The sequence below is a fragment of the Strix aluco genome, chromosome 3 (genome assembly GCF_031877795.1).
Source record: "Strix aluco isolate bStrAlu1 chromosome 3, bStrAlu1.hap1, whole genome shotgun sequence".
Lineage (NCBI taxonomy): Eukaryota > Metazoa > Chordata > Aves > Strigiformes > Strigidae > Strix > Strix aluco.
The window spans coordinates 126408757-126421447 of record NC_133933.1 but is presented as its reverse complement, the minus strand read 5'-3'; the positions used below and the strand labels follow the sequence as shown (position 1 = coordinate 126421447).

Genomic DNA, 12691 nt, shown 5'->3' with positions numbered 1-12691 from the left:
TTTGGCCCTGCACTAGCACATGCAGTTCTGGGACTGAGCTCACATGCTATTTGTGCTGACAAATTCTTGGTCCAAATAAGACTGGGTGACTTGCGACTAGAGGACATGCTGCATTTTTGCCTAAAAAATAGGAGGCAACTAGTGAATAATGGCTGTAAGTCAGGCATCTTGCTGTGAGAAATATTTTACTGCTGTGATACCATTAATGTTGACATTTAACTGCTCTATTTTTGGCAAGCTTTCCTCTGAATCCAAATTGAGCAAAGCATTACAGGTCTTGCTGATAGGCTAAAATATAAAAAGCGAAATAGCTTGGTTGTGCTGCATTGAGAAATTATATGGTTTTTCTTTGCCTATTTTCCCTGCGGGCTTCAGCTAATTTCTCAGCTATGGGCTGACGTCAATGCTGCCAGCCAGCACTGAAGGCTACATTGGTCACTGTCAGCTACGAGCAGCTCTGCAGCGCTGCGCACGCACAACGCTGGGCCCTCTCCTCCTACACCAGCACCATGAAGTAAATCAGATTCACTGCCCTCTTAAAAGGTAATAATCCCAGTTCAAATGCCACATTCTTCTACTGTTCAAATCTTTCCCAGAAGGACTCTTTCCGCTGAAAAAGAACAGTGGAAATAAGTACAGACACGGGGAATATTCAGATGCCTCTGGCACAAGTGACTGCAAAAGCAATTAATGTCACTTTGCAAATCAAAATGTGATGCACTCATAAATTAGGTTTTTAAGGCATACAGTTATTTCTGAGCATAAATGAGCTGCAGACTCAGTTCTGTAGTCACGATTATTCATGCCTGCACAACTGTGGCTTAAACTGCAGAAAACCTTTTTATGGCTGAGCTAGGAACAGGCAACAGCAAATACAGGACTTTCATACAGCTGTATCTTGTTCCTAAATGTAACCGTTTGTGGGAAAATACTAAGGTAGTAAGTACAAAATAAAAAAACAATTGATACAGCCAGATTACCCCTTCCCTTCTGCTTTTTTCTATGTTTTTCTTTCTTTCCTCTTAAACGACACCTCCAGCATATAAAAAAAAAAAAAAATTGAGCTAAATCCACAGCTGTTAAACTAGTGGAGCAATGGATGAATCACTGCAATTGGGTTATGTTTGCAAGGCACAGGTTGTCCCAAGATAAGAGTAGCAAGTCGAGTTAGCATAGTTAAGTCACCAACTCCCACAGTTAACATCACTCCCACATTTCTCCAGTTATGTCACTCAGCAGTCTCTGATGCTGCCTCCTTGGCATTCTCAGGCCCTACATTGCCCCACTGCTCCTGCTTCTCCCACTTGCCTGGAGACCCTTGACAGGTTAAGCCAAAGGGTTCTTCTTGGGGAGAGGTGTCTTTCTCCTTCAGCAGTCTTTGGGCTATCTCTATCCCCTAATAATAAATTGTTTAAAGACTCATGTAAGCCAAGATAACAATGGAAACTCACATAAATTTACTCATAGAAATATCACAAAATGTATTAAATATGCTCAAACATCTAAACTCTGCCTTCAGGATATAATGCAGGGAAGAATGGCACCTCCACCATATACATTTGTCAGAAAATGTTCCTAATAACACCCTGAAAATAGCAGCTATGTTTCTCTATTCATTTGCTTCGCATAAGAAAAAAAATAGGAATTTGAAGTTTCACCATTCAGCAATGGGCCTATTGTGCTTTTATGTCACTTGGCACTACCTTTTGTCACCACATTAACCACAAGCAAACCCACAGCCTCAGGTGATGCAAGAAAGATGACCACAAGAACAGCACAAAAGCAACTTAGGATATTTCAGAATTGAAAGTAACAGCATGTGGTTTTCTATCCCTTTGTGAATCAGTACTATGACCTTTCATTGATGGTGCATCTCTTGTCTCATAAGGCACTTTTGTCCAGCAAAGAATATGTTCATATACTAAATTAATAATGAAGAAATGGTAATAATACTGTGCAGCTACCTCATCCCTGATTCTGACTCATGATCGAAGATTAATGGGTTCAGAGCTGTTCATTCCATGTTAAACGTGTCATTAGCATCATCCAAGTGCTTTACAAATAATATGGTGCAAATAACGGGTGGTGCTTTGCACAGGTGCATGTTTGTGTCAGAAGAGATACACCCTGTCCCACAGAACGCCTCAACTGCGTGGATCCGCCATACGCAAAATGGAGGAGTTGCTCTCTGGAAGCCCGTCACTGCTGTTGTGGGAGAAGGGCACCCTCCTCTCCAGGCCAGCAGAACAAGGCAGAGGGGTGTACACCCAGCAGCTCTCCTGTACCCTGCCCTGGGGAAAGGGGAGGGAAGGGCAGAAGCAGCCACAGAATAGAGGGGAGACGAAAGACACAGGTGGAATATTTGAGCTATCACCCATCTGCCTGCCCTTCTCCACCCACCCACCCCCCCCTTTTAATCCTCTCTGGAAGTCATATGAAGTATTTAGTATTTCCTTTGAATCAGCAAGAACAAACAGGAGTTTGAAAACACCTGGGGATAGAAAAGTTGCTGTGCGAGACATGGTTTGAAATCCCTGTGTGCAGCATTTACTGGACAGGGTCCTGCTCTTCCCCGTTCTCCCCTTCCCCATGCACGGGTGAGCCAAACCCAGGGCGGAGCAGGGGCAAGAGCTAGGCATCCTCCTCCAGAAGCCCAGCTAGAGCATGGCAGCAGGAGCTACAGCTTAATTGCTCAGAGACAAAAATGGAAGCCTGACCCAACCCCTCCTCTGACCGCTAATGATTCGCAGACCCAGCACCAAGTGGCACGACTACTGCAGGGCCTCCCCTGTGCCCCATCCACCACTGTGGAGCCAAGAGCCATCATGTGTAACACTTCAGAACGGTGCTTTCGTAATACGAAAAATGTATTTTATGTGACCCGGAGTGTAGCTTGAGGGCATTTAAGAGGTGCAAAGCCTGTTGGAATGCTGACGAAGGACTGGGAAACTTGGAGAGAACTGAAACTGGTACAAATTTGTCTATATGGGCTACTGGAGATGGTGCCCAGCCTGCACTGGTTTTCAAATAGTGCCTGAAATTGTGGAGGTGAGTGCTAACTGATAGAGGGCAAAATCACACTGGGGAGCACATGGAGCAGTTAAGCACTCAGGACCCTGATGTGTGTTGTGTGTTACTGTATAGTGCAGATCTCACCAGTTGAGCCATGATCCATGAGTCAAAGCCACGGGAAAAAAGCAATTTGTCTGGCAACCGCTGTGTGGGCAGCAGGCAGGGGCTGAGATTGGCAAGGGGAGGCCTGGGTGGCACCTGGGATCCTGGGGAGAGGCACTCTGAAGAGTGCAGACTTAGAAAGTGAGGGAGTACAGGGCAGTCTGTTGAGAAGAACTTGGGGTAACAGGTTTGAAAGAGGCAGAGGGTAGAGGTAGGGAGGGGGTAGAACTACTTTCCGGAAAATAAAGACTTACTGTAGTGCCAGGATGGTTTGTAAACTGCTGCACTAATAAATGGCAGAGCAAACATAGCTACCTTTTCTTTGAGAAGAGCAGCTCTCCTGTATATACATAGCCTAGACCTGGAGATTCCCCCTCCTCCTCCTTGCCAACATTTCTCATATAAAATTATTTCCTGCATTCCTCAGTGGGATGAAACTAAGACCTTATAAAATGTTACAGAAAAGACTTGAGGGCCTAGACTAGACAATAGCTTGGCATGTTGCAAGCGTTTCTGTAGGAAAGAGTTAGGTCCAGAGATTAACGATAATATCTCTTTATTTGCAATATATTGAAATAATTGTAGGCTGGTCGTCAGAATCAGTCATAGTCACAGGTGCTGGTTCTGATTGGTCTACAGCATTCTGTTCATGTCTCATTTAAAGCTCAATTTCTGCATCTGCAGCAAGTAAGAATATGCATCAATCAACCAGAAACTTACTTAAATGTGCCATCGTCTTCCTGAAGAAGCAAATGCATCCTTACTGATCACAATTTAATGTCAAAGGAGCAAAAGCCAGCTTCCTTTTGTGCACAGCAAAAAGAAATCTTTTCCATTAGACCTCTGAGATGCCAGACAGTCATCGCTGCAGCCACAAGGCTGAAAAAGAAAAACCTATCCCAAAACTGAGCTTGGAAAAAGACAACACACAGCAAATCTGTTAACTACCTTCTGGCCTGTTAATTTTACTCTGGAGCGAATCTCCCAGCCTTTGTGCCTAGGGACAGTTTTAGTGTCTAATTTTGTGGCTATGATGATTATGGCAGCGTACTGTGAAAGGAGATGACCTATATTCATGGAATGGGAAAGTAGCATGGGTCTGTGTCCAAGTGGTGTATCTTACATTCCCAGTGAAGTAGGTCAGTAAAACTCATCTTGTACTGAGGACATACAAAGAAACTGTTCACTATTTACACGCTCAAATGAGTTTTCCTCATCCTCAGACATTAATCTTACCAAGTCAGTGTATTTCATATAGCAAAGATTCCTCACAAGTTAAAGACATAGAAGTCAGGCTCTAACATGCAGACTTCTGTAAACAACTGTGCCAGTGAGTACTTTTTGATAGCTGACAGGCCAGAGTTACATTTTTTAATTGTGTTTTTTGAATGAAAAAAAAATCTAACTTAGCTGAGGCCAACAGTGTTATCTGATGTATGGCAGTATGTTTTACTGATGTGATACTGAGAAATGAGTTTTGGTGGTATTTGTTTCTCAATGAAATTCTAAACATAGTAAATGCACAACTGAGAACCACAACGCTATTTTAGAACTGCCACTGCAGTTAACTAAAATTGATCTCTCTAACAAGTGCTAAAAATAGAAAGAAGGGAGCACACAATGACTTTTCATATTGCTCCCTGCAGGCTCCTTAAATACGGGTGAATATGACCTTCACGCAAAGCTGTCCCAGAGTGTGGGACAATGAGTGATATTTCACATTCCACTGCTCTAGAACAGGAATTGATTTATTACCCAGCTAGCTAGGGAATTCGTTTACATGTTTCTATTTATAACACTGCTGCATCAAAGGGAAAAAAAGGAGTTTTTTGGTTTTCTTTTATTCAGCAGTTTAGAAACAAAGTATCAGTTCTGGAAATAATATGCAATAGAGCACTGTTACACCTGACAGCCCATTTCTATGGGCTTTCCTGCTGAAGGGGAATAAACCACAGGAATGTCTGATGTTTTCCTGAATATATTTTCTCCCCCTGTGAGAGATCCCACGTGAAAAAAGATACGAGATGATCCTGCAAACCTTGTGAATCACAAAACATCTCTTTCTGCACCCCACGCACTTCAGCTCTGGGTTACTCTGGTGCAGTTACACAAAAGCCCCAGTGATAAGATGTCTGCAAGTGGAAGCTAGTCTCAGAACAAGAAAGCCCCAGTACAGCTGGGGAGAAAAAAAATATCTCATCCCACAAGAATTTCGAAAATACTCTCATAAATTTTCATGAGCTCACCCCCCCAGTTGTTATTAGATTGTATCTGAAGTGTTTTATTTCAATAGGAAAATAATTTAACAAGCTATTTTTTCTTATGGTTTACAAACGTAAATTACTTAATTATTAAATGATACTGTTTAGACCTGAAACTGGAACCTTTTCCATTTTGAAAATTTTAAAAGAGGATGCTTTAACAGCCTTGAAAGAAAACTATTTCTAAAGATGACTTAATTAAACCAAAAGTAATCCTTTCCTATGAAAAGTTTTGGTTTCATCAGATGAGCATTTTCTAAGCAAAAGTATTGTTTTGAAAATCCCAGCTAGCTTCGATTCCTGGCATTAGCTGAAGATGGGAAGACTGAAGAAGGAAGTCTATCTGCATTATCCATTGACATCTATCCTATTTTGATAGAGGCTACAACTTATCCCATTCCTTCTGCATACAGTTGTCAACAAAAAATGGGCAGTCCCAACAGAGCAATCCTGCCAGGACTGGGGAATGGTAGTTCCCTCTCGACAAACTTGTTAATGTGAGAGATTCTCCACTCTGGTGGAGATGCAGTGATGCCTAAACACTTGATGAGGTATTCTGCATCCTGGAAAGCAGTACTGAGCAGATATGATTGAAAGCAAAAACTCCTTAAGTTCATAAACAAGCATTTGTCCAGTCCCCACATAAGCCATCAGTTGTCTCATCCAAGCACCAACCCAAGCACAATAAATTGTGTAAACAAGCTTTGATCTGCTATTCAACCAAACAGCACTCACGAGCTGCAGATAAGATATAATTCTGTATGTACATACGGTAAAACTCATTCTTAAGCAAAGAACGAGTTGACATGCAATGACTTAAATCCAAAGCTTTAATGCATCTTACAGGCTTTACCCCAACTTCCTCTACAGTTATTCTCTACACTGCTATTTCTCATCTGCTTTTTCTGACACATTTTCACCCAAGGACCACAAGCTTACCTGGTCCTAGCTTAGAAACTGCATAAAGGAGGTCATAGTTGATGACAGGTGTTGCATCATCTATTGGTTGCCACCCTACAGGTGGGGAGGCTGGAGGCGAGATGAGAAACTGTTTTGCAGGCTGTGGTGGTGCCAAATGAAGCTTGTCTCCATCTGTCTCAGAGGTCTGAATCTTTAAAGTATAACAAATACATTATTTAGTATAGGATGGGTAAATGGAATGAGTACTCAAATCATACACTTCTAATACCAAATGCCACCCAGGCAGGGTTTCAGCGTTAGTCTCAGCAGAGAAGGCCTGGAGATGAATTTCATCTCAACCTTACAGATGGTTCCTCTACAGTAAATACACTGCGGGGTGCTGTTATATGAGCAAAGCTACAATGTTTGTGCCTATTTTATATGTTCTCTGAGGATAAATGCAAAGCTTTGGTATCCACAGCTGCTAGTTCAGAGATTTTTGAGGCTGAAAAGATATTGTTGTGATCTACTGGCATAAACTCCTAAATAAAAACAGACATTAGATAAGAAACCAGTAACTCCTGCACCAAGGCCCTATTAGTAACTTCTGAAAGGTTTCTGAAGATTTGATTTCTTTAGCCAAAGTGATAAAGGAACCTATCACGTTCCTTAGTCATTAGCAACTATTTGTTCTCATTTATTTCCGTCTTAAATTATCTAGTTTAATTCTTGCTTTTTCCTGGTGTATTAAAGAAGTCTCAACAGAAATGAATTATACTACAGCCATACCTGAGCAAGTTTACAACCAGCTCGGGCCCAGAAGCAATAAATTGCATTTGCATGACAACAAGCCTGAGGGAGCACCCTGCTCTACCCCAGTGCGTTCTGCAAAGAGCCAGTTTGGGTCTCTCAACTCCATGTTCCCCAGAACTTCTAGTTCTGGAAGTGCTGGCCCGTATAAATACACACTGCTCTGGATGCTGTGCTGCTTCCACTTATTCATTCCCTGGGCACAACTAATAAGCCTTTTTTAGACTGCAGGTATGGGAGAGCGTAATGCAGATACCTAAATGGCTTTGCAGGAAATCAGCTTAGATATGGAGACTAATCACTATGATGCATATTTTTCTTTTTCTTGTGCTATCCCAACTTTCCTATTAACCTCTTGATTGTGCAGATAAGAGTGAAATGATTCTCAGATCTGCTTAACAGCAGGTTTTGAAACCTTTAAAAAAAAATTGAGTCAGATCTAGGAGATTAAGGCATATAAAATGGGATTGAGGTACATTGTCCACACCTGAATCCAAGTGTAAGATCTTCTGAGCTCATCTAACCCATTAAGCATACTGTTTTTTTCACAACTGTAGTTTCTCATCTTCCTGAGGTTCTGCTTCTGCCTAGGCTCAAAACAGCTCCTATTCTGACCAGGCTGTAGAGGCTCAAAATTTAACTGCCTCTTAGGTTTAATTGACATTGTCAAATGAGCCTGCCCTTAACCTAAGGCCTCTGAAGGACCAATCTGGCAGCTCAAAGCACGCTTACGTTGTTTATAAGCACTAGTGAGTATCCCATAGGCCACAGTGGCCACAGCAACTTATTAAATACATTCAGAAGAGGCGGTGGTTGTGTTCTCAACCTCCCTCACCTTTCTATATCCTGGTTGATTCCTAGTACTCACCCAGGCTGTGGGACATCTGTGTTCTCTCACCCTTGGCCAAGAAGAATTGAAACCCCCATCTCACACTTCCAACAGATGGATATAATCCCCTATGACCCTAGGCTGAGGGTATTCTTCTCCCCCTAACTTCTGCCTTTAACTTACTGAATTCCTTTTAGAAAATTCACACATGTACTCAGTAAGAAAAAAAAAAAAAAAAATGGCAGGAGGAAGCCTGGCTGTGGCTCAGGGTTGCGGTCAAATAAGTAATTTAGCCGTACTTCTTTAATGAACTTACGATATTTTACATTACCACTTTTTTATGGTTAGAGAGTTACCCATAGAAAATACCCAATGTTGTAAATCAGTTCTAAGCTATGTAACTTCTGTGTGTCAAATAAGTAACGTGGATCCTAAGTGGTTCTTTAAATTTACTGCAGACCCACTGGGCAGGTACAGCTCAGGCAACGTAAGGATGTTTGAGTAATCTTTTAGCAAAGAGATTGGGCATGGGAGAAAACTATTATTTTTACTCAGTGTTACTGTGCAATACTTCTGTAAAAGCTACACACTAAGACAGAAGTAGATAGCAGATTTCATTACCTGTGCAAAATACAACTTTAACTTCTTCCCTCTGAACTGTGTTTCATGCAGCTCTATTCTGGCACGAGCAGCTGATTTGGGACTACTAAAATTTATCCGCACACGCCTGAAGCTTTTAAACAGCTGGAATGTCACGCAGTCATCATAGGCACGGAACAAGCCTTCAAATTTTTCCTGCAAATGAAAAAGAAATGCTGAAGATTAACTTTGTGTGCTGTCACACCAGTCTGTGTCAAAGGATAATCTGAAACTTGACAACTGTTTAACCAGGAGATTTCAGCCCGTGGCCTTTAGGGTCCATGGACTAATAAAGGCTCTGTGAAAAGAAACTAAGGAAAGCACTGGTCCGGAAGTGCTGAACTCTGCAAAATGTCTGGGGGTAGGAGTCTTCAAATTGAGAACCCAGCAGCTATTGAACTTCTCGTAAAAGTTGAGCAAAACTGTGACAGTGACATGAAATGAAGCTGAAAAGGGCATATGACTGAAAATACCAGACAACTGTGATCTCATCTATACAAAAGCAAACATTGTGATGAACTACAATGGAGTCAGCAGACAAAGCCAGGCCCACGGTAACTGAGGGTTACATTCACATCAACACTGCAGTGTCATTTTGTATCGCCTGTTATGTTTTTCTGGACGTTTTGCGATTTAAATAAGCGCAGATACACACCCATTCCTTGAGAGTTCCTGTAACAGTAGGGAAAAAATTAAATAACTGAAAACAGTGACTTGTCCCAAAGACAAATTACAGGTTTAGCTGTAGAACTCCATGTTCAAAAGCACAGGACACAAATACAGATATTTTAACATTGTAAAACAAAGGTCTGAAATGTACCACATCTATGGACCTAGAGATCAACAGAAATTCAAGGTATGTTAGTAGCCTCGAAGGATCAGACTCTCTGCAATTTCTCTGTAAACTATGTGCACACAGAAGACGAGTTCCACATCATCAAATAAAACCAAATTCCTTAAATCAATTCTGACACGTTTGCACAGGTCTTTTCATTCACACAAGCATAGATTCATAAAATGTTAAGACTGAAAGAGAACAGTTATCATTTAGTCTAGTCTTTTTGTTGACTTAGATTTTAGACTGCCACCCCATGAGTCTCATGTAAAGTCCTAGCATTTTAACTGCTGTAACCAAGACTTGGAGTCTTAGAAGATGGAGAATCAGCCAGAGAAAAGCCCCTTCTTTTAAGAATTTTTTTATCCTGAAAAAGCAGTGTTTGAGTTGATTTGTCACACCATTTCATACACCAAGGGCTATTATGTCAGGTGTTTGTATAATTACGATAACCTGATGTTGTCTTTGATATATCTGCACATTTCTACAGGTTTTAAAATGTAACTTCTTTTCTTCTTATCCAGGAAAACAATTTTTTATCTCTTGGAGTGGATAACTGATAGAGGCTGCAGAAGGTGAAATAGAAAATGCAATTTATGTAATCTCATCAATACTTCAGTTCACATCTGTTGATCTTATAAGCAAGACAAAGAATATAGAACTTACTAGAAAAATGTAACCAGAAGCTGCATCAGGGAGCACTAATAGCACTGTGGGAGTGTCTACTGTCACCATGATACATCTGTTAAAGAGTTAACTAGGAAAACAGACCAGTTTTGTGGCAAGGAGTATGAAACACTAACGTGCATGTACCAGATCTCCTTTCATTCACTGCCAACAGTGTGGTCTTCTTCCCCATAACTGACATTCCATCTCTGGCACCCTTTCAAAGCAATCTCCCTGTGGTCTATTAAGCTTTCATGATTTTCATTTCGCCTGACCTCACTCACCTCTTCCTCTCACCACAGGAGATACTTTGGAGGAGGAAAAAGAAAGAAAAAAAAGAGGAGAGAGCTCAGTGGTTTGGTTGAGGGTGAATAAAGGCACCCAGCAATCCCACAAACAGTGTGAAGTTGATAGGTTCGTACAAGCGGGTCTAGTCATACCACCTAATGTCCAAATTGTCAACATTTCACACCTGAGTTATATTTTTTAACTGCTTTGCTTACAATTTTGCAAAATTTCATTTTACTGAGCCGAAGTCTACATCCAGTGACATTTGTATAAAGGTCAGCCAAAAGCAGCAGTCATCTCAGTCCTGTCCTGCTTGGCGTTTTGATGCTACAACCTTCACAATGACCAGGGGAAGAGGGCTGGGAGAAGGGAAAGAAAGGGGCAGGGGACCAGCTAGGTCTAAAGTAGGACTTTACACAGTGTTCAGAAACATGCAGTGCTGTGTATAATCTAAATAAAATATAATAGTGACTAACCAATTAAAGCTTATGTCTTTGTTACCTATATTACCTATTTCAGACTTCTTCAGTATTTTTTTAAAGCACCTTGAAGTAAACAAACATAAATACACACACATATATATATATCAGAGATATCAAGGTATTTATATTTTTATATATATATATGTGTGAGACAATCAAGGTTTTATAACAGAAGTCACATAAGCTAAAAATAAGCAGCAAAATGAACATTTCTTAGTCCTCTTAGTAGCTCTCAGTTTCCCTACAAGTCAACAATGGAATCATTCATCATATTAAAAATATATTTCACCAACTGTGGAAGAAACCATGCATGGACTTGTCTCGACACTGTGAAGTATGTATCTATTACAACTGACTATTTATTAGGAAACAGATTCTCCCTGTATCAACCCAGCAGTATTTTCTTGCACCAGCCAGTCCTGTGTGCCTGCCCTCTTTGCACACAGCAGACATGACAACCCAGAACCTAGATCCTGGTTAGGGACAGAAGAAGGGAGGACATGATTTCAAATGTGGGTCCAAGAACAGTGAGCACAAGGAATGTTCTGGGTACATTTCAGGACAATACTGAGACACACTCTCATTAGGCAGGGACAGATGAGAGTATCTCTAAATAAAGCTGATTAAGTACTGGATGCCAACTGGGAGAACATTAAAGCACTATGGACTTTATTCTGCTTACTTTTCAATTTGATACTGGTGCAGCTTTAGAGATACAGCTTTGATTAACACTCCTAAAAACGCCAGGGGAGGAGGGAAATCAAGCCCTCTATTTGATATTAATACAGGGCAGTCTGTCCACAGTGAGAACACATCTACTAAACCAACTGAAACTGCATCTCCCATTAAAAAGATTCATACATCTGAAATTTTCTACATTTTCAGCTGATAATAATAATGACCTCAGCAGAGGTCGTTAATCATCAACTGCAGTTAATGGCCTTCAGCTGCATCTTGAGCCATCCCAACTCCTCCCAGCTTGATATTAATTCCTAGGAAATGCCTTATGCCTTAATTGCTATTGCCTGTGACTTCTAATATCTGCTGAATGTACTTATCTGGATAAAAGTCTTTCAGAGTCATTCCAATCTGTAAGAAAATGTATCATATACATTTTAAAGACCTAAGCAAATTCTCTCCTTTTCAAGTTTTGTGGATAAATTATTCAAGAGTCATAATCTTCTTAATGGAGGACTTTAAAAGTGCTTTTAGGATTCAGTATTTTTAAAATGCTTTTAGAAAATAAGTCTTGAAACTTTCAGAATACTTTGAAAACTCCTGAAAAAAAAATAAAGGAACATCTGAAGTTAAGCAGCAGTGTTGCTACTTTTACAAAGTCAAAATGCAGAAAGCCATGAGTTACACATTTATTTCTGGAATTTTGGCATATCTTCATCCATCCCCAGTATGGTTCTGTGAGACCAAATTAATGCTCTGGCAAATGCAAGTAGCCTTCATTTGACCAATAGTGCAGAAGTTCTCACTTGTCCCTTGTGGGGTCCATGTCCTCTCTTCATTTTGCTATTCTTTCGTCCAGCACTGGTCACCTTTCCCCAGTTCTTTCCTGTCACCTTCCATCAGCTCCCATTCACCACCTCTAGCAGTTTCTAGAATTCTTTTTTTTTTTTTTTAATTAACAAAATTAGCACAAGGAACATACTAATTAAGGCTGCTGATTACTCAAGCTTGATTGTTATCATTTATGACAGCCAAAGCAGAGCACAAGCAGAGCACCATCCAAGGAAGAAATGAGCACTGGAGTAACAGACACAAGCTAAAAGCCTCAGAGCACAAGGACAAAGCTATG

General features: G+C 40.8%; 1 protein-coding gene across 4 annotated transcripts in view; it reads right to left on the bottom strand.

Moving 5' to 3' along the window:
- Positions 1-12691, bottom strand: part of RCAN2 (regulator of calcineurin 2) — a 98474-nt gene that overhangs the window by 9517 nt on the left and 76266 nt on the right. For 3 of the 4 annotated variants that reach the window (XM_074820202.1, XM_074820201.1, XM_074820204.1), the window contains 2 exons: positions 8596-8769; positions 6375-6546 (listed from right to left, as the gene is read on the bottom strand). In XM_074820202.1, coding sequence (XP_074676303.1) covers positions 6375-6546; positions 8596-8769 — 346 coding nt within the window. The remainder of the gene's footprint in view (positions 1-6374; positions 6547-8595; positions 8770-12691) is intronic. The other variant, XM_074820203.1, reaches the window with a different exon arrangement.